The sequence below is a fragment of the Pseudophryne corroboree genome, chromosome 8 (assembly GCF_028390025.1).
Source record: "Pseudophryne corroboree isolate aPseCor3 chromosome 8, aPseCor3.hap2, whole genome shotgun sequence".
Lineage (NCBI taxonomy): Eukaryota > Metazoa > Chordata > Amphibia > Anura > Myobatrachidae > Pseudophryne > Pseudophryne corroboree.
In genome coordinates this window covers 477,651,639-477,673,266 of record NC_086451.1, presented here as the reverse complement: position 1 = coordinate 477,673,266, position 21,628 = coordinate 477,651,639, and the positions used below count along the sequence as shown (strand labels likewise).

General features: G+C 45.9%; 1 protein-coding gene across 1 annotated transcript in view; it reads left to right on the top strand.

The window, feature by feature from the left end:
• KLHL4 (kelch like family member 4) overlaps nucleotides 1-21,628 on the top strand; it is a 299,589-nt gene that overhangs the window by 225,911 nt on the left and 52,050 nt on the right. Inside the window, exons 5-6 of the mRNA XM_063938383.1 lie at nucleotides 15,882-16,094; nucleotides 19,819-20,005. Coding sequence (XP_063794453.1) covers nucleotides 15,882-16,094; nucleotides 19,819-20,005 — 400 coding nt within the window. The remainder of the gene's footprint in view (nucleotides 1-15,881; nucleotides 16,095-19,818; nucleotides 20,006-21,628) is intronic.

Sequence of the window (21,628 nt, the reverse complement as noted above, 5' to 3'; positions counted from 1 at the left end):
TCGTAGCAGCAAATTAATTTGTTAGCAGTTGGGCAAAACCATGGTGGTCATTCCGAGTTGTTCGCTCGCTAGCTGCTTTTAGCAGCCGTGCAAACGCTATGCCGCCTCCCACTGGGAGTGTATTTTAGCTTAGCAGAAGTGCGAACGAAAGGATCGCAGAGCGGCTACAAAAAAATTTGCAATTTCAGATTAGCTCCAGACCTACTCAGCGCTTGTGATCACTTCAGACTATTCAGTTCCTGTTTTGACGTCACGAACACGCCCTGCGATCGGACAGCCACGCCTACGTTTCCCCAGCCACGCCTGCGTTTTTATCTGGCACGCCTGCGTTTTTCCGCTCACTCCCTGATAACGGTCAGTTGACACCCAGAAACACCTGTGATAGGTGGCTAAGCGTACCTGCAGTCTCACGCCTGTCCAGTTGCGGCCTCTCTGGTCGTTCGGTTCTTGCTTGTCGCGACGTCGGGCGGAATCTGCGTGGGAAGGCTGCGTAGGACCTGGGCAGAAGGGACGGGATACCCCAGTATAGTCAACACCCCCCTTTTAAAGGTGAAAGGACCACTACGGTGGGATACAGTAACAAAGATTTATTATAGACAGGGTTAGTCACCGGTCCATGTGACTAAATTCACCTCTTAGTAAAGTTCAGTGCAATTCAATAAGCCACGATACTTTTAGTCACATACTAAAAATATAACATAACATTAACACAAGAGCATTTCAGAATTTCAACACTCAGACGTCTTATACAGCTGTTTCATGAGTATGCATGCGTTATACTGACGGGTCACTAGATGGCGCTAGATTGGATATGTTCAGTTTATGCTGCTGACAAAATGTTCCAGCTATATCACTGTCCTACAGGGGGTGCTGTAGAATGAGTTCGCACTGTGCACAGTATTTGTAATCCAACGGGTGGTGCCGTGGAGCAGCTACTTGCCATGTATAGCACCAGTTTCCAATAGAGGGCGCTGTGGAGTAAGTCATATCCCAGTATAGCAATGCTTCAAATAGAGGGCGCTGTGGAGTAAGTAATTTCACAGTCTAGCAATGCTTCAAATAGAGGGCGCTGTGGAGTAAGTCATTTCACAGTCTAGCAATGCTTCAAATAGAGGGCGCTGTGGAGTAAGTCATTTCACAGTCTAGCAATGCTTCAAATAGAGGGCGCTGTGGAGTCAGTCATTTCACAGTCAGTGGGTCACAGAGCAAATGACCCAATTCTGGCACACACATTGTGCTGCAGCTCAAACAGTCTAGGGATAAGTGTCACTTCGTGTTTTCCTTGCAATTGCAGTGGTAAGGGGAAGCAGAGGGTTTCACACAACCCTATCCCTTAAGGCTCTCTCTGGTACAATGGAAGGCAGCTCCAAATAAATCCCACATGTCCCTCTCCTTGTACATAGGGTCCTGCTGTGATCTGTCCCAAGGGGCTGTGATGTTGCAAGCTGTCAGGGTGATCACTGTTGGTCTGGGTGCCCATATGTGGGGGCTGTCTGGGGTGAAGTAGAGTACCTGCATTATCTGCTGCTGTTGCCAGCTCCTGCCGGTCACTTCTCACTGCTGCTTTTCAGGATGACAGCCGTCTCTCGATGCCCAGTCTCTCCCAGCGCAGTGCGCCTCCAGACCTCCGCGTACAGCTCTTCACACCCACACATGACACACTGCCTCCTATTCCACTGCCATGCTGCTCTCTCTCTCTGCTCACTGCAGTTCTCCTCCCTGATTCTCTCCCCACACAACACGGCCAATCAGAGCGCTCCCAGCTTCCCGCTCTGCAGGGATCCTGATGGAAAGCCCAGGGTCCTAGTGTTATACATATTCCTCTCCTGGTTGCCATAGTTGCTTAGCAACCAGTGTAAAAAGGATTTTAATCCTCACAGTGCATCTGCAACTGGTTTAACTAGCAGAAGGGATACCCCAAACGCGGGTATCACATGTTCGCCCGCTGAAATTCTGCGTGTCCCCACGCATACTGCAATGGATTAAAGTCCTACACCACAGTCTTTGAACTCCCAATACATGCAAATAATTAGATGCCAACAAGTTAAACCTGAACAGTTATACCTTTCTACTTTTACTATTGTTAAATAGCTAGGGTATGTCCATCCCAGGGACCCCATCCCTCTGCCACAGGACTCCGATCCCTCTGCGTTACGGGTTCTTCAATGGTGTACATGGGTGGTACTCTATATCACGGCGTGCGATCTGCAACGAGCATGTGGTGCACCTTTATCGCATCTCATTGATCTTCGTATAGCCTGCTGTATCCTGAAGGCGAATTCTTCTCCCGTTATGGTCCTGTACTCACTATCCATTACAGGCTTCTCTTCCGTGGAATGGGTCTCAGCCTTCTCAGCTGCCTGTGGGGTCTCTGCCTGGGGCTTGGGTTCAGACGGTGGCATTGCTGGCTCCGGACTTCTGGATTCCACGGGTTCCACTATCTTTGTCATGGCCATGTGGGCCACTGCTTCAGTGTCCCTTTTCTGGTCAGTCGCACCGGCATCTGTTTGCTCGAAATTTGCTGCACGGTAATCTGCTTCTTGCCTTTTTGGGATGTACTCTCGTTTTGGTTGAGGAGAAATCTGAGGCTTTATCACATTTTGAAGGCACTGCTGCACTGTCTCACTCTGACCTTTCACAACCGGTCTCTCGCTTGTGTCCAGCATTTTCCTTTGCTTTGGGACTTCAGGTTCGGGTGGCCGGGGTATCCGTTCAGGTCGAGGAGGATTGGTGTTAGGTCTACCGGTCTCACTATTACTGTCTCTTGGTTCCTCTCTGCTTCCGCTGTCCCAGTAGTCTTGCTGGTAGTAGAGTGGAGGCTTTCTATACCGCGGACAGCGCCAATACCGGTTACGCTCTCTGGCATGTCTGTTGCCTTGCACTGGAACGCCATTAGGACCTGTGACGTTGATGGCCTTAACGCCCCTTTTTCCATTGGTCAATTCAAATTCGACCCATTCCCCGCTTCCTAGGCTTCGGAAGTAATTGTTCTGATGGGTCTTCTGAATGCCCGTATAGTGAACATATATGGTTCTCTTAGTGTCTGTTCTCCTTATGAAGCCGTAACCACGCGTTGCACTAAACCACAATACTTGGCCTGTCGCCTTTCTTGTTCTGGTTCTTCGATCATCCCCACCAGATGGTACACCCATCACTCCGACTTGACTCTGCCACACCAGTCTTGGTCCTGCTTTTCTGGGTCGTTCCTCCCATGGTAGATCTATTCTCTCCACTCTTTCGGAGGTCTGTTGACATACAGTGCCTTTCGGAGCATGGAATTGATCGGTCAATCGTCGGCCCGATTCTCTTACCACGTCCCAGCGAGGACGACTCTGCCAATCTTGCTCTTGATGCCATTCTCTGTGTATATTCCTATCTTGGTCCCTGTCGAGCTCTTCTAATCTCCGGCTCATTTGGGAGAGATTCAATATCATCTCCGTCAGCCTCTGATTGAGCGTTTCCATAGGATCTGGTCCCGGTGGGGCTTGTGCTTGCTGGAGAACCGCTCCCACTTGGGCTAGTCCGTCTGACTTCACGGGCAGTGCGGTTTCTCTGTAGCTGTCATCTTCACTCCACTCTGAAGACGCATCTTTCACGACATTGTTGCTCTGATTTTTCCCAAGGATCTGCAGCACCGTCTCTTTGAATTCAGAGAAGGAGTTCCCTGGTTGCTGTCGTCTCTCCATGCGCATTTGAGAGCGAATCGTCTCTCCTCTTGCCCCTTCTACAAACAGGTCTGTTAACGTTCTATCTATCCCTTCGACTTCTCGTTCATCCAGGGCCCGTATAGCCTTTGCAGCTTCTTGTAGGGCCAGCGCGAAGTCTCGCAGTGATTCGTCAGGTCTTTGTTTTCTCGCATAAAGGCGGCTCTTTAATTCCGCTATGGTCTCGCAGTCGAATATGATCATCAGCTTCTTAAAGATCCCTTCGACGGTCTTATTTTCGCTGTCTTCCCATGCTTTCACTTCCCGTAGTGCCGAATCCGTCAATTGACCCATAACGATCTCTATTTTCTGTTCTTCGGTTAGTGAGTACAGGCGGAACATGGAGTACATCTTGTCTTTGAATTCTTTGAACGTACTCGAACCCGGCACTTGTTTTCCTGCAAACGTTGGTAACCATGGTGCTCCAAAATAGTATGGCATAGTCAACGGTGATGCCGCCATGGTGGTCGTGTTTCCTTGTCCGAGTGCCGGTGGTAGCATGGGAGTAGCGAGAACCTGTGGATCCGTCATCTTGCTCGTATCCTGTTCGCGGACGCCAAGTGTGATAGGTGGCTAAGCGTACCTGCAGTCTCACGCCTGTCCAGTTGCGGCCTCTCTGGTCGTTCGGTTCTTGCTTGTCGCGACGTCGGGCGGAATCTGCGTGGGAAGGCTGCGTAGGACCTGGGCAGAAGGGACGGGGATACCCCAGTATAGTCAACACCCCCCTTTTAAAGGTGAAAGGACCACTACGGTGGGATACAGTAACAAAGATTTATTATAGACAGGGTTAGTCACCGGTCCATGTGACTAAATTCACCTCTTAGTAAAGTTCAGTGCAATTCAATAAGCCACGATACTTTTAGTCACATACTAAAAATATAACATAACATTAACACAAGAGCATTTCAGAATTTCAACACTCAGACGTCTTATACAGCTGTTTCATGAGTATGCATGCGTTATACTGACGGGTCACTAGATGGCGCTAGATTGGATATGTTCAGTTTATGCTGCTGACAAAATGTTCCAGCTATATCACTGTCCTACAGGGGGTGCTGTAGAATGAGTTCGCACTGTGCACAGTATTTGTAATCCAACGGGTGGTGCCGTGGAGCAGCTACTTGCCATGTATAGCACCAGTTTCCAATAGAGGGCGCTGTGGAGTAAGTCATATCCCAGTATAGCAATGCTTCAAATAGAGGGCGCTGTGGAGTAAGTAATTTCACAGTCTAGCAATGCTTCAAATAGAGGGCGCTGTGGAGTAAGTCATTTCACAGTCTAGCAATGCTTCAAATAGAGGGCGCTGTGGAGTAAGTCATTTCACAGTCTAGCAATGCTTCAAATAGAGGGCGCTGTGGAGTCAGTCATTTCACAGTCAGTGGGTCACAGAGCAAATGACCCAATTCTGGCACACACATTGTGCTGCAGCTCAAACAGTCTAGGGATAAGTGTCACTTCGTGTTTTCCTTGCAATTGCAGTGGTAAGGGGAAGCAGAGGGTTTCACACAACCCTATCCCTTAAGGCTCTCTCTGGTACAATGGAAGGCAGCTCCAAATAAATCCCACATGTCCCTCTCCTTGTACATAGGGTCCTGCTGTGATCTGTCCCAAGGGGCTGTGATGTTGCAAGCTGTCAGGGTGATCACTGTTGGTCTGGGTGCCCATATGTGGGGGCTGTCTGGGGTGAAGTAGAGTACCTGCATTATCTGCTGCTGTTGCCAGCTCCTGCCGGTCACTTCTCACTGCTGCTTTTCAGGATGACAGCCGTCTCTCGATGCCCAGTCTCTCCCAGCGCAGTGCGCCTCCAGACCTCCGCGTACAGCTCTTCACACCCACACATGACACACTGCCTCCTATTCCACTGCCATGCTGCTCTCTCTCTCTGCTCACTGCAGTTCTCCTCCCTGATTCTCTCCCCACACAACACGGCCAATCAGAGCGCTCCCAGCTTCCCGCTCTGCAGGGATCCTGATGGAAAGCCCAGGGTCCTAGTGTTATACATATTCCTCTCCTGGTTGCCATAGTTGCTTAGCAACCAGTGTAAAAAGGATTTTAATCCTCACAGTGCATCTGCAACTGGTTTAACTAGCAGAAGGGATACCCCAAACGCGGGTATCACACACCCTCTTCCTGTCAATCACTCTGCGGCCAGCAGTGCGACTGAAAAGCTTCGCTAGACCTTGTATGAAACGACATAGTTCGTTATAATAGTACGACCTACGTGCGCATTGCGCAGAAGTGCAGATTTTTTGGCTGATCGCTGCGCTGCGACCGAAATCTGCTTGTGAACAACTCGGAATGACCCCCCCATGTGCACTGCAGGAGGGGCAGATATAACATGTGCAGAGAGAGTTAGATTTGGGTGGGGTGTGTTCAAACTGAAATCTAAATTGCAGTGTAAAAATAAAGCAGCCAGTATTTACCCTGCACAGAAACAATATAACCCACCCAAATCTAACTCTCTCTGCACATGTTACATCTGCCCCACCTGCAGTGCACATGATTTTGCCCATCTGCTAACAAATTTGCTGCTGCGATCAGGTCTGAATTAGGCTCATAGTTTTACCCATTAGAGGAAAATGTTGTTTTGCAATCAACCTTGTATTAGGCCCATAGTGTGTATCCAGCTTTAGCCCTGTAGACTGCAGCTTATGGTATTTAAACTTCTAAGTCTGCCGGCAGTAAATCTTGTAATACATTGTATGTTGCGAAAGGATTTTCCACTTATAATAATAACACATACGCTGACTCAGTGGACTAGTAGTCAGGCGTTCTGCAGGCAGTGATGTGATGGACAGACCCTTGTTCATATCCCCCGGCATGCATCTGTCAGTGCGGACACCGGGTCTCGGGTGTTACAACGACTCTGACTTCAAATCTCCAAGCAGGTTTTTCTTTAGATGCACCAGCCGGATTTGTGACATTGAGAAACATCTCTGTACTCGGCTAACGCATGGGATGTCGCATTGAGCCGATAGCCGGATAGTCAACAGGCCGTGCTGGCTAATAGCACAACAGGTAAACAGGGCTCTGTATTATCTTCAAGATAAGACACAGCCAGTCAGGGAGGACCCTTCAGCCATACTCCCAGGGAAATGAACCCAATGAACCACCTTATTTTCCCTCACAGCTCCCAGCCAGATAGATCTCGAGCCACCTGGTGGATGTCTGTTGTCTGGCTTACAGCAATGTGTAGCTTAAATTGGTAACTATCTGGCACGTTGTACTCTTATTACATATTGTCAGGGCCGGATTAAGCCTTGGGGGGGGGGCTGGGGCACATAGTACAGGGGGGCACTGGTGGAGGGGGAGGGTGTACTGCATATTAGACTGTGCATACCTCCCAGTGTGACCCATTCTGGGAGGGACAAAATGCTCTCTACCAGAGCTTCCCTTTTAATACATGATTGGCATCACATATGTTGAACTATTTCATTGATAAAAAAGATATTTCAACAAAAATGATTACAATCATAAATTGAGAGGGAAGTCCAGGTGGAGAGCATTTTGTCCCTCTTGGAATGGGTCAAGGGGAGGTATGGATTGTGTATATTAAATATAAACCAATGGTGTATATTAGATTTAAAGTAATAGATTTAGAAGGCCTGGGTACTGTTTATATCTCCACCTAATAGAGAAACAACTATTTTGTAATGTTTTCCTGTAGTGGAAGACAATTTAAGCTTAAAATACACATAGAAAAATACAATCTATAATTTATCTTGCAAAACTGCAATAGTACTGCTAACACACTGGGACAGGACTCTGGAGGATGCTCTGTGTGTGTCTCTCTCTAGACATGAATGCTCTCATTAGATAACAGGCTACACAGGACTCTGACAGCCAGGAAGGAGGAGGAGGAGAAGGTGGGATCCCTGGGTCACTCACAGCTCTCTCCACCCTCCTATCTCTCCTCTGGTCAGGAAGCTCTGCCAGTATCACATGAAACCTGATACTCCTGTGTCTCTGCCTGGAATGCATACTGTCCTGCTCACATCCAGGCAGCCTGGTTCTGCTGCGGCACAAGTGGGAGAGCTAGTGATGTCAGTGTGCTCTGGCTGGGGGGCACCTTGACAGAGTGGGGCCTGGGGTACAGTATGCCCTGCATCCCCACCCCCTTAATCTGGCTATGCATATTGTAATTTGCAACTCAACAGAAAACAGTGGGAATAACCCCTATGTATATTTTCATGTCAGTTTAAGTACAGGGTAAGGCAAGGAAACCTCCCAGATTTTATAGGGTAACAGAAAAGGCCTGGTAAATACTATGCAATATTTTAGTACATAATGTAAAAGTGCATGGAATACCGTTTATTTTCAATTGGTTTTGAATATGATATCAGCCAGATGACGGCCCTCATTCGTGTTACACATTGGTAGTCAATTTCTAAAGTTGCACATCACTCGGCGGCTCGTTCCCGGCCTGATGAAGCTCAGTGTTATGTGTCTGGCTAAGTTAACAAGCAGACTTTTCATTACTGGCGGAAGACAATCCTCATCAGCTTCATGTGAGGCCTCTACACAGCCAACATCATGTGAGGCCTCTACACAGCCAACATCAGGCGAGGCCTCTACAGAGCCAACATCATGTGAGGCCTCTACACAGCCAACATCATGTGAGGCCTCTACACAGCCAACATCATGTGAGGTCTCTACACAGCCAACATCATGCGAGGCCTCTACACAGCCAACATCATGTGAGGCCTCTACACAGCCAACATCATGCGAGGCCTCTACACAGCCAACATCATGTGAGGCCTCTACACAGCCAACATCATGCGAGGCCTCTACACAGCCAACATCAGGTGAGGCCTCTACACAGCCAACATCAGGTGAGGCATCTAAACAGCCAACATCAGGTGAGGCCTCTACACAGCCAACATCAGGTGAGGCCTCTACACAGCCAACATCATGTGAGGCCTTTACACAGCCAACATCATGTGAGGCCTCTACATAGCCAACATCATGTGAGGCCTTTACACAGCCAACATCATGTGAGGCCTCTACACAGCCAACATCATGTGAGGCCTCTACACAGACAACATCATGCGAGGCCTCTACACAGCCAACATCAGGTGAGGCCTCTACACAGCCAACATCAGGTGAGGCCTCTAAACAGCCAACATCATGCGAGGCCTCTACACAGCCAACATCAGGTGAGGCCTCTACACAGCCAACATCATGCAAGGCCTCTACACAGCCAACATCATGTGAGGCCTCTACACAGACAACATGTGAGGCCTCTACACAGCCAACATCAGGTGAGGCCTCTACACAGCCAACATCAGGTGAGGCCTCTACACAGCCAACATCATGTGAGGCCTCTACACAGCCAACATCATGCGAGGCCTCTACACAGCCAACATCATGTGAGGCCTCTACACAGACAGCATCATGCGAGGCCTCTACACAGCCAACATCATGTGAGGCCTCTACACAGACAACATCATGCGAGGCCTCTACACAGCCAACATCATGTGAGGCCTCTACACAGACAACATCATGCGAGGCCTCTACACAGCCAACATCATGCGAGGCCTCTACACAGCCAACATCAGGTGAGGCCTCTACACAGCCAACATCATGCGAGGCCTCTACACAGCCAACATCAGACCGCTGAGGTCTGGACACATCCACCAAGCACCATTAATGAACTGAAGCCTGCTGTACACCAAGAAATGACCATATAGCATTCAAAACCAATTGAAAATACTGTACACTGTATTCCATGCACTTTTACATTTTGCATTACAATTTTGAATAGCATTTACCATATCTTTTGTTTGTTAACCTTTAAAGCATTTTTTTTTCTTCTAACCCTGTACTTAAGTTATAATTATAATTAGAGTTGCGTGTAGACCGCAATATTTTGGTTTTGGTTCTAAATCTTCATGTTTTGGTTTTGTCAAATAACCCCCCCAAGTGTTTTGCTTTTGGATCTATATTTCTTAAAAAATTGATAAAAACAGCTAAATTTATGTAATGTGGGTGCTAGTATGATGTAGTATGGCAGCATTGGATACAGCCCATCCTCTCTCCATACACTGCCCTGTATGACAAGGCTCCTAAAATCACCAACGAAGGACTTCCATGCAACCCAACACATGCAAAATCTGTTTTTGAGATCCGAGATCCAAACTTGGTGGGAAGACCTGAGCTGGGAACTGATTTGGAGTCACGAAATCCTGAAGATTTGGGGCCTAACTCGGACCTGATCACACGCTAGCTTTTTTTGCAGTGCTGCAATCAGGTCAGAACTGCGCATGCGTATGCACCGCAATGCGCACGCATGTTGCATGGGTACAAACCGGATTGTTGCTGAGCGATGGGTTTAACGAAGAATCCATTCGCACAGCCGATTGCAAGGAGATTGACAGGAAGAAGGCGTTTGTGGGTGGCAAGTGACCGTTTTCTGTGAGTGTTTGGAAAAACGCAGGCGTTCCCAAGCATTTGCAGGGCGGGTGTCTGACGTCAATTCCGGGCCCGGACAGGCTGAAGTGATCGCAGCGGCTGAGAAAGTTCTGGGCAACTCAGAAACTGTGCAAACTATTTTTGTACCGCCCGGCTGCACATGCGATCGCACACTTGCAAAGCAAAAATACACTCCCCTATAGGCGGCGACTATCTGATCGCAGCGCTGCAAAAAGTAGCTAGAGAGCGATCAGGTCTGAATGACCACCTTGGCCTGCAAAACCGTCATCGCTCATCTCTAATAATAATGAGCTAATGACCATCTTAAAGACTATTTATGTAAAGACATTGCAATTGTTCCTCTCTATTTAATATGCTCCAGCACTTACTGACATCAGGCACTAAACCTAAACCACAAGTTGGACCCTACAGCTATGTAACTGCTGCAGAATGTAAATGAGACACTTATACGGCACTTGACAGTGACGGTGATGAATGGCTTTGTTGCGGCAGTGTGTGATGTGTCAGGGCACACACGTATGTATCATCTACAGTACATGACATTAGGCATCTGTCATGCAGTTTGTCACAGATGAGCTGACTGGCGTCTTGGCTTTGGATGGCGGCGATGAGAAGGAAGTGACAGTGACATTATTCAGCGCTGTACAGAATAATAGAGGCAGACTGACACTACAGTTTTAGATTCCTTTGTTAATTATATGACATCAGATGAAGCAATAATTATCCTCATAAGGAAGGTCCTGTTTTGTCTGCAAAGATTTTAGTTATTCATAAATGTCACTGACTGTGCAACCGTGTGTCTCCCGCTGTACTTCCCAGGATCGTTCTTACCTACGCTGTACTGATTATAGACAACATTTGTGAAAGCACCAGAATTGTATTTACAATGTGACACTGACATGTTGCAATGAGCGGCTGCATGTGTTCCCACTCGCCTGCACTTCACGTGCTTCTCTCCTGTGTCCCCGGATATTGTACTGGAAATAAAAATGCTTTTCTGCCACTCTAAGGAGAACATCGTGTGCTCGCCGTCTTCTCTCTATTTGTAGTTAAACCCCCACCTACAATTCTATAGGAATGTTACTGGAGCTCTGTCATTGTCTGATGTGCATTGTATTCAGTGTGTCCTCTGATGGTTCTCACTGGCACATACAGTAGTTACAGCAACTCTCTGTCTTGGTTCAATGTTATATTCTCATAACTGGTTCCAGACACAGAAACAAATCAGGGTCGATATTTCACAAATGAATAAAAGACACCTCTGAAACCTTCTCCAGGACATGAAAGCTGCTACAAATGTATCACTCCCTGGAGGAGAGATGTATCAAACCTTTGAGAGATGGAAAAGCTCCTCTCCTTTTCTCTCTCTCTACGTCCTATTTAGGAGAACTCATTAGCTCTTTTGACTTACGTTACAATATCCTCTCTATGCTGATGATACTGAAATCTATCTTTCCTCTCCGGACCTCTCCCCTGCTCTCCTCACTCGTATCTCCAGCTGTCTCTCTGCTATCTCCTCCTGGATGTCCCAGCGCTTTCTTAATCTTAACATGTCTAAAGGGCCCCATATACTAGGCCGATTAGGCCCGATTTCAGCCCAATTCGGGCATTCGGTCCGATATATTGGGTGAAATCAGGCATTTTCGGGATGCTTTACCCCTGATCCGATGCGCGTTCCCGTGGGCATCGGATTGGATCCCCCTAGAGCCGACATATCACGAGTGCTGCACTCGTGATATGTCGGATTCCGCAGTAAATAGATAGCATAGTAAAAGATACATCATATGCAAATAAACCTGCATACGATATATCTAATACTATCTTACCAGCGGGGAGGCTGCCGGGAGGCTGGACGAAATCTTATACGAAATGACGGACCGTCATGTCAGATAAGTGTATGAGGCCCTTTAGACTGAGCTGATCATCTTCCCTCCCTCCCGCATAACCTCACCTCCCACAATCTCATTATCTATTGATGGCACTACTGTCTCCTCTAGCCCCCAAGTGCGCTGTCTTGGAGTAATCCTTAACTCCTCCCACTCATTCAGCACCTCTCACAATCATTTTCATCTCAAAAATATTTCCAGGCAGGGCTGCCAAAAAAAATCCTGGGCCCCGGTACAGTAACTTCCCGGGGCCCCCCTGCAGGGCGTGTGGCCACACCCTGTTAGTTGCATGGCTGCACCACTTTGGGGGAATGTATAGCACACGAGAAGTACCCACTTACAGGAGCATGACTGTACCTCCCAGCAGTTGGGACAAAAGTGTTCACTCTTAGGATGGTGGGACAGTCACATAAAAGCTGCATTGGTTGCAGAGCGCATTCCCTGGAACACCATCATTTTATGAAAGTGGATCCTCCATTGTAATTTTGGGATAAAGGATGCGCTATAGCGTGTAAGTGCAATCACTGTATACACACACACACACACACACACACAAACACACTCACACACACATATATAAATACACAAACATAAAGTATATGCAGAAATACCACAGAACTTTCAGGACATACTATGATTAAAGGTAAATAAACTGAACTGTTGACTTGCACATTAGTGGTCATCACCAGAATATATTGTTACATTAGTAAGTCCTGAGAGTCTCACAGTATTTCTGCTTATACTACCTGTCGTCCCACTAAGGGCACCCAGCAGTCAGCAGAGTGTACTGGGCTTAGGAGAAGAGCTGTAGCTGCTGCTGCCAATTAAGGAGGAGAAAGCTTGAGGCCCCCACTGGGTTCTCACTGGGCCCCTCCATCAGACCTGGGCCCGGGTAATTTGTACCCTCTCCCCCCCTCTCTCCGCACCACTGTTTCCAGGATCAGGCCTTTTTTGACCGAGGACGCCACTAAAACTTTTAGCCATTCACTGGACATCTCCAAACTGGATTACTGTAATCTCCTCCTGACTGGCCTCCCTGACATACGCCTCTCTTCACTCCAATCTATCCTCAATGCTGCTGCCTGGATCATCTTCCTCATCAAACTTACTATATCCACCTCCCCTCTCCTACAAGCCCTTCACTGGCTCCCCTGCCCCTTCAAAATCCAATTCAAGCTTCTCACACTCACTTACAAAGCTTTCACCCACTCTTCTCCCATCTACATCGCTGACCATATCTCCCTTTACTCTCCCACCTGTCCTCTTCGCTCTGCTAATGCACGCCGACTCTCCTGTCTTCTGATTACTTCCTCCCACTCCTACCTCCAAGATTTCTCACGTGCTGCTCCCTTTCTCTGGAATTCTCTACCTCTCCCACTCAGACTCTCCACCTCTCTACAAAACTGGCTCTCAAGACCCACTACTTCCCCAAACCCAGCCATCTCTCATCCTAAGCCTTCTCTGGCCCAAGCTCACTTTCTACCCCATCTGTGTCACCCCTGTCTGTGTGCCTCTCCCCTTTAGAATGTAAGCTTTCACAAGCAGGGTCCAATTCCCTCATGTGCCTTTTAGGTCTCTTACTTAACCTATCTTCTTTTCAATACTCCCTTTGATGGCACCAACTCCACCGGTTTTCTGCCACCCTGATCCTTATTTCAGCGCTGTTTACTGACGCAGCTATGTTTATATACCCTGTACTTGTCCTATATTGTATTGAATTGTAAGTCACTTCATGTTTTGCTTATTTGTTTACTCTGTAATTGGGCGCTGCGGATCCCATGTGGGATCAAATCAGATATTTTTAAAAAAGGGGGGGGGGAATGATGTCCTATATGATGCACATAAATTATACAATATAACCTTTTATATATTCTTTTAAAATTGACACAATTGTTAAAACCAGCGAGATAAAATGCAGATATAGAAAAGTGAAGGAAAAGTATAGAAATGTGATAAAAATATACTGTACACTGAGTGTCTGCCAGAATATTCTCTGTAATATATGTTTTATTGTGGAAAAATAATGTTCCATATAATTATTTTCATTTACATACACATTGTAATCATCATATACAATTCATATACTGTATATACAGTAGCTCGCATTCAATACAACTAGCGACACTTCAGTGATCCTTATATAATTACAGGGTTGATTGTATTGGGTATTAGATCTGTATAGTAGGAAATTATAAATAGAGAAATACAAAACTCTCTCCTAATTATACTATTACATGTTAGTATAGTATCGTTTCACTACAGCTGGACAGCTATCTAGGAATTGTCTAGTGTATTCATGGTTTATAGCATTTCTCAATAATCGCTGACCATCACCAGTGTTAGTGATCGCACGGGTACATGTGTTTGAAACCCTCGGGGTCTACTTCATTTGCCAACATTATTAAACATGCATAACAATCGTTAAATATGGAGGACAGTGCCATCTACAGTTGTCAAGCCAACGTGCGTTTCGCTGTTTATGCTTTATCAAGGCAAAAAAAAAAATGCTTTTAGCTATCATTAACTGATGCAGTCTCTAAATGACAGAAGATTATTGGTTGCTATGGGCAACTTCTCATCTCTCTCCAAGGATTGATACATCTCCCCTAAGTGAGTATCGAGTCTTTTTTCCCCGAGAAATTGGTTAACTTTTTCAATAGAAAAGGAGTACTAATTATATTTATATACATATTTTTCAGTGACTGTCTAAACTAGTCAACCCCGTTGCTTGAAATCAAGCAAAAAAAAAAATATATATATATTGTGTGTTCATTTGTAAATGCACAAACTTTTTTTATTTTTAATAAGTTAAACTTAGCTTTGGCACTTTGAACGATTCGTAATCTTGACATGTCCGGAATTAGAGAGCGGATAATTGCGAAGAAAGCTTTGAATTTATGATAATTTTTTGCTACTTTTTTCATTTTGTTGTACCATCTGTCACATTTGCTTTAGAATGAATACTATTGGTGGGATGTAATGGAGTCCAAGATCACCGGACACGCGGGATGCCATGCGATCTTGGACATTTTTTTTAAGAGGCAATCGTTTACAAGGCATGGTTTTACTTTGTAAGTGATTGCCCCTATAAAAAAAATTGGGACTCCATTACATCCCGCCAAATTTGTTAGTAGGAAACAACATTATTGAAAACAATGTATGAAATTTGACTGAAAATTGTTTTTAGATGTTTTTGGCCAACAAACCTTTTACTGTTTCCCAAAAGTTTACTGTATCCCGAAAGTGGTACCGTAAACTTTCAGAGTACTGTATTTAGAAAGAATTAATTGTAATAGCTGAATTTAGGACAGTAAAAAAATAGCGAGGGTATTGCGTCTGCTTTTGAGGTTGACCCGTTATATCTGTGCGTCCTTATGACATAGTTAAACTGTAAGAAAAAATTGTATTTTACTATTGTGTTTTGAAAACATTAAAGAAAAAAATAAAATTATTGTACACTGAAATGTTACTGTATAACGAAAGTTTACTGTTCTGTGTGGGGTACTGGTGACCGAGTTTGAGAACCACTCACTAGAGATTTCCCACCAATCGGGATAACTATAAAGATTTGCATAATTAACCAGCTTTCTGTTGTGAGTGAAGGCGCTTACTGTGCAAATAGCAGGAGTGTTTAAATTCTAAAATATACATTAATTTTTACGCTTTATTTATGTGCAAGGGTGGAAGGTCAATGTTCTTTTCTCAGTCCCCATTGTTTTTTCAGTTTATTTTTATTTGATGGTGCTAACATGTGAGTGGTCCGCCATTGATACACCGCCATTGTGGCGTAAGTGAACATAATAATATGAAGCAGTGAAAACTCTTATTTTGTGGCTGATACAAGTTCTTTTCCTCCCAGGAACATTTTATTGAAGTTATCCGCAATCAAGAATTTCTTCTCCTGCCCGCAAATGAAATTGCAAAGCTGCTGTCTAGCGATGACATTAACGTCCCAGACGAAGAAACTATTTTCCAGGCACTAATGCAATGGGTGAAGCATGATGTGCAATCACGGCAGAGGGATCTGGGGATGCTTCTCTCTTACATACGGCTACCTCTCCTCCCGCCGCAGGTAAGGTGTCACTTATTGCCACTTACTGTAGCACAAGGGACTTTCAGGGTCATCAGGTGTAATCATTCTGTGGCATATGGGCCGGAAAGGGGAGATTTTGAGATGATTGTAGGCTTTCAGAATTAATATTTCCAAATATTATCTGGACTGAAATTCCAGGCGTCCCTAGAAGCTGAACTCTGTACAGATAAGTACGCAGCTACAGTAGATCTATTAACTCAAATTTGCAGAGCATATTTAAAGAAACCTTATGAAGTTGTGCATACTAACTTAGTTTTAACCACTAAGAAATTAACCTCCCCCTCCAAAAAAACAATTATTATCTAATTTACAAAGATAGGGGTCAATCTTCAAATCCTAGTGGCTTTGCTATGGTTTATCCGAAGCCCAGGATTGCATCCCATAGATTTATTCAATGCAATTCCACCACAAAATTGCAGAGAAACCACGGGCCGCATGTAATGACGTCCGAGTTCGGCGACCACGCGGGATATTAGCCAAACTCAGACGTGTTTTAAAGGGGCAATCATGCACTTTAAAAAAACAGTCCGAGTTGGAGAAGCTCCCCGCACTGCCGCCGGGCGTCCTTACTACATTGGAGTTTAGAATAGAAAACTGAATGATCAACAATCAATGTTTTTTATCGTTACAAGTATTGAAACCCCGGGTTTAGAAACTGCTGCATCACTGACCCGGCTGATATAAATTGGGTGGTCGTGACAGATGAGATAGCTTAATGAGCTGCTTAATGAGTTATCGGATCATTTAGGCGAAATAAAAATAATCGGGGATTATTGAGTGGGAAATGCATCCCACCGGTAACATCAGCGGTACGGTAGGTTAACATATAGTTGTGATGGGATAAGTGGAGTCAGCTCTGCGAGTGCAGGTGGTGTGCGTGAGTACTCTTCATATTTGTCACTAGTCGTGTCCTACTGCATGCGTAACATTCCTCAGAGGGGTTAACGTACAGATGGAGACACATTTATCTTGGCTTTTCTGCTGCACCTAAGCGCACCATGTTTATTAGCATATGCCCTTCATCTATTGTTCCCAGCTGCAATACAATACAGAGAGAACAATACAGCAGAGGATTAAGTCATTACAGCAGGGGATTAAGTCCGACTGGCCAGTCTCAGTTAGTCCTATTAAAGGCAAAAATGAAGATGGCTCCATCTGTAACTGAGATCGTGCTCAGTAGAACACACGGGGTCTGTCTTGACCTCTCCTGTTTTACTTTTAAGACCTCGGAGTCAGTGATCAGCCAATTTCTGCTACTCCAAGGCTTGACTAAAAGTAATAAACATCTAATGACTGCAGTGAGTGACAGAAAACACAGGATGCACATTCACTAACAACGACCTGCAGATCTACAGTGCGTCTGACATGACTGGCGTCTGTGTATCTGGCTTCCTTCCGGATTCACGCACGAAGCTGTTACTATGATATAAGGCGGAGTCAGTCACAGGATCACATGGGAAGACAGTAGTTGTGCACAGATTTGTGTAAAGGAAAAATAAAAAAGTAACTTGCAATGATTTACAAAACAAGGTTATCAGCTTAGTGCAAGGGATCAACCCTATTAGGCGTGAGTTGCGAGTTGTTCTCGCCGGCATTTGCACAAATGCGCGCTCCCGAGAATTCTCCAATCCAATTAAAAATGCCTATTCACGGTACACGCAAGTGGGGGTTTGCAAATTGTCAGCCAAATGAGATTTGAGAGAAGTGCATGAAAAAGTGGGGTGACCTTCCCAAAAATAGCAACAATTTAGTTTGCAGAATCGTACAGAAGTTTGTTAGTGGGCATAAAGAAAGTACTGGAGGTTTTCAAACCGGGTCAAGTGGCTGATTTGTGCCTTTAAAACCCCTCCAAAAAGTAATAAAATTATAAAAAGCAACTTTTTCGTTTAATCTCATATGGAAAAAAAAAAGACAAATGCAAAAAAAAAAAGTAGGAAAAAAGAGGTTTCTGGGGTGCTTTGAAGTGACTTTAAAAAATATTTTTTTAAATTATTAAAAGCAATTATTTTTCAAAAAATGAATTACATAAAATTTGGGGGTGCATAATGAAATGAGAAAGTTGATTTTGGGGCAATCTGAGACAATTTTTTTTAAACCTCAAAATATGACAAGAATTATTCGATAAATTCAGATAACTGGAAACTTCCAATTGCCTAATTAGTGATCGGGGGTGAGGTCCAAGAGGTTCTGCACAGTGTCCTGACATTTTAACCTTAAAATAAGGATTTTCCCTACTGTCTGTCACCTTCAGTGTGGCGCAACCAGAAAAAATCCTGACGACTCAGCCTAGTTCAATGCAAGTTTCTAATTAGATTGCAAAATTAATTTACAAATTTGCAGAGAAAAGGGCAATTTGCAACTTGCCTCCTGCAACTCGCACCTAACTGGATGCACCCCAAGGCTCTTCCTGCGGCTTTTAGGTCACTGGGGGTCATTCCGAGTTGATCGCACGTAGCAACTTTTTGCTGCTCGTGTGATCAACTAGACGCCGCCTATGAGGGGAGTGTATTTTAGCATAGCAAGACTGCGATCGCTTGTGCAGCGCTGCTATGCTAAAAAAGTTTTGTGTAAAACAAGACTAGCCCTAGACATACTTACCTGGTGCGATGATTTCAGCGATGCAGGTCCCGGAATTGACGTCAGACATCCGCCCTCCAAGCGCCTGGACAAGCCTGCGTTCGCCGAACCACGGCCGGAAAACGGTCAGTTGACACCCTGGAACGCCTTCCTCCTGTCAATCTTCTTGCGGTCGCCGCTGTGGCCGCTTTCTTCGTACGCAGTGTCGCTGCGGCAACAATGCACCTGCGCAATGCAGTCGCCGCACATGCGCAGTTCTTACCCGATCGCACAGCTGCGAAGAAGTGCAGCGTGCGATCGGGTTGGAATGACCCCCATTGTCCCTTTCGCTCACAGCCTGGTAGTGGATGATTCTTAAAAGCTGCATTTGGGTGGATCGCCTCTTTCTTGTATCACTCTGAAAGTTTCTGGTCGTCAGCACAGTGTGGAGTTCACACCATACTTGCCGACTTTTTGGCTGCTCTCTCCGGGAGAGAGCAGCCAGGTCGGCTCAGCAAGGGGGCGGGCTCCGACGAGCAGTGCAGAGGGGGGCGGGCCAGAGGCATGGCGGGGGCGTGACAGAGGCAGAACGGGGGCGTGGCGGCGGGACGTGTCATGTAAGCCTTGCCCCCCGCTGTGTAATGCCGCTATTACCGGTATTGTCCAGCAGGGGGCGTGGCTATGATGACGCGATTCAACAAGAATCGCGTCATCGCCTGCCCGGACCGCCCACTTTACTCTCTAAGCGGGCGGATGGGCAGGGGGGGACCCCCGAAATTGGGAGACTTGCCTGCTCTTCCGGGGGGCTGGGAGGGTCACCCGATTTTCGGGAACCTCCCGGCCATTCTGGGAGAGTAGGCAAGTATGGTTCACACATCCTGTACACATGTACACACACACATACACACATTTACTCACAGTCATCATACACACAATATGAATGAGACACCATGTATGGAGAGAGTAAACGATTGTACTAAGTTAATAATGAAATTAAAAATATTTGGATCGCTAGAAAAACATTTTCTTCAGTATTTATTTAATGCAAACGTATAGAATCTTTGTGAGCGAGTGGAGCAGACATTAACTTCACTCGTTGTGGCAGAGCTGTTGTATCGTTGTGTATCTGACTAAAGGTGCGCTTCAGTTACTTGCAGATCTGGAAAATAGTCCGATGTTCGGCAACGACCTGGACTGTCAGAAGTTCCTGATGGAGGCCATGAAGTATCATCTGTTACCAGAGCGAAGGTCCATGATGCAGAGTCCAAGGACTAAACCCAGAAAATCCACCGTCGGGGCTCTTTATGCTGTGGGTGGAATGGACTCTTCAAAAGGTACTTTACACTTTATAGAAAGGTATTTTATAATATATGCTTTTATTCTCCAATGTGCGGTTTTGCTGAATGCGCGGGAAGCTCAACTATCATTGTAACCGTACAGTGTCGGACTGGGGCATGTAGGGCCCACCGGGGGAATGCAGTGGTAGGGGCCCATGTTGGGGGTGTGGCCAGTCAGGGGGTGGGGTCTGTCACCTCATTGGTTTGACTAACCATTAGAGAGTGCAGTGTCTGGGCCCCTTCATAAATATATACAGTAGATTCAGCTGCTGCATGCATGATAATGTACCAGAGTAATAACAGAGTAATAACAGCAATGCACAGTAGAGAGAGAATACACCATAGTCCAGTATAAGGTAACATATGTATCATGTATAATTCAAGTGCACAGTCTGGAACCTGATCCTTAGAGCAGGAGGTGGGCACCCAGGCAGTGGGGCCCACCGGTGGTTTCTCCTGTACCCCTGTGGGCCAGTCCAAGCCTAGAACCGTGTAGAATCCTTTCAGTCTAATAACTCATCTGATATCTGTCCTATCATGCAACATGGATCATATCATTTCCTGCAATTATAGAATATGGTGTTTGTGGTCCTTTGCCAAGTTTAAAAAGTGTTGCCTGGATCTAATAACAGCATGTAAGCAAGGTCCAAAGAGCACCAGTGATATTGGCGCTATTACACATGGCAGTAGCATTTATTTGTAGAATAATATGATGTAACAATAGAATTCTGCCACGGTAATGATACTCAGTTGTACTGGGTGGGGCTATGAGTGATGAGAATTAACTGACCGCTTCCCTGAGCCAATCACAGGAGATCTCCACATGCAAGACCCAGCCAGTCATCTCACAGGCGCTCAGTGGGTGGAACTGGAAGCCTAAAATTCTGTTCTCTTCGATGGGAGCTTCGGCCGTTGTTACCCCAACCCTCTTCTGAAACAAAGCATATCTATGGAAAAATCACACATTTAAGGGGCAGATAGGGCTTTTCTTCATCTGATGGACACACCCAACAGTAATGTGCCAAGTAAAGAGAAAATAAAAGAATGATTTGCATGGCAAAACAATATACTGTGAACACTATACAACTATAAGCGTGTAAAGTAGACACAGTAAAAGCACTGCAAGTCTGAGAGTTTCACAAGGGCGGTATTCAATTCTTTTCACCCCCTTTCACTCCTGGTCTGTTTCTGCTGACGGGCGTGGTATAATCATTTCAGCTCGCTACCCCCCGGGGTAGCGAGGGCGCCCAACCCTTTACGCAGCTAAACCTGATTACTATGGGCGCGATATGTGCGATAACGGGGATCACTTTAGAAAGGTGATTGGGCGCGATATATTATTTGAATACCGCCCTCAGTGTGTATAATTAACCTGAGCAAGAATTCTCAAATGGGAACGGTTATGAAATGCCGGCTGTTGGGATAACGGAGGTCAGAAAACCGACAGTGGCATCCCAAATGTTTAAATCCCGACAATGGGTGGTAAGTAGTCTAATCCTCCCTCTACCCTTCCCTAACCCTTCCTTTTAGGTGCCTAACCCTTCTCCCCCGCAGCCTAATCCTAACCCCCTCCCGGGTAGCACATAAATCTACACCCCCCCTAAACCTAATTGTCTCCCC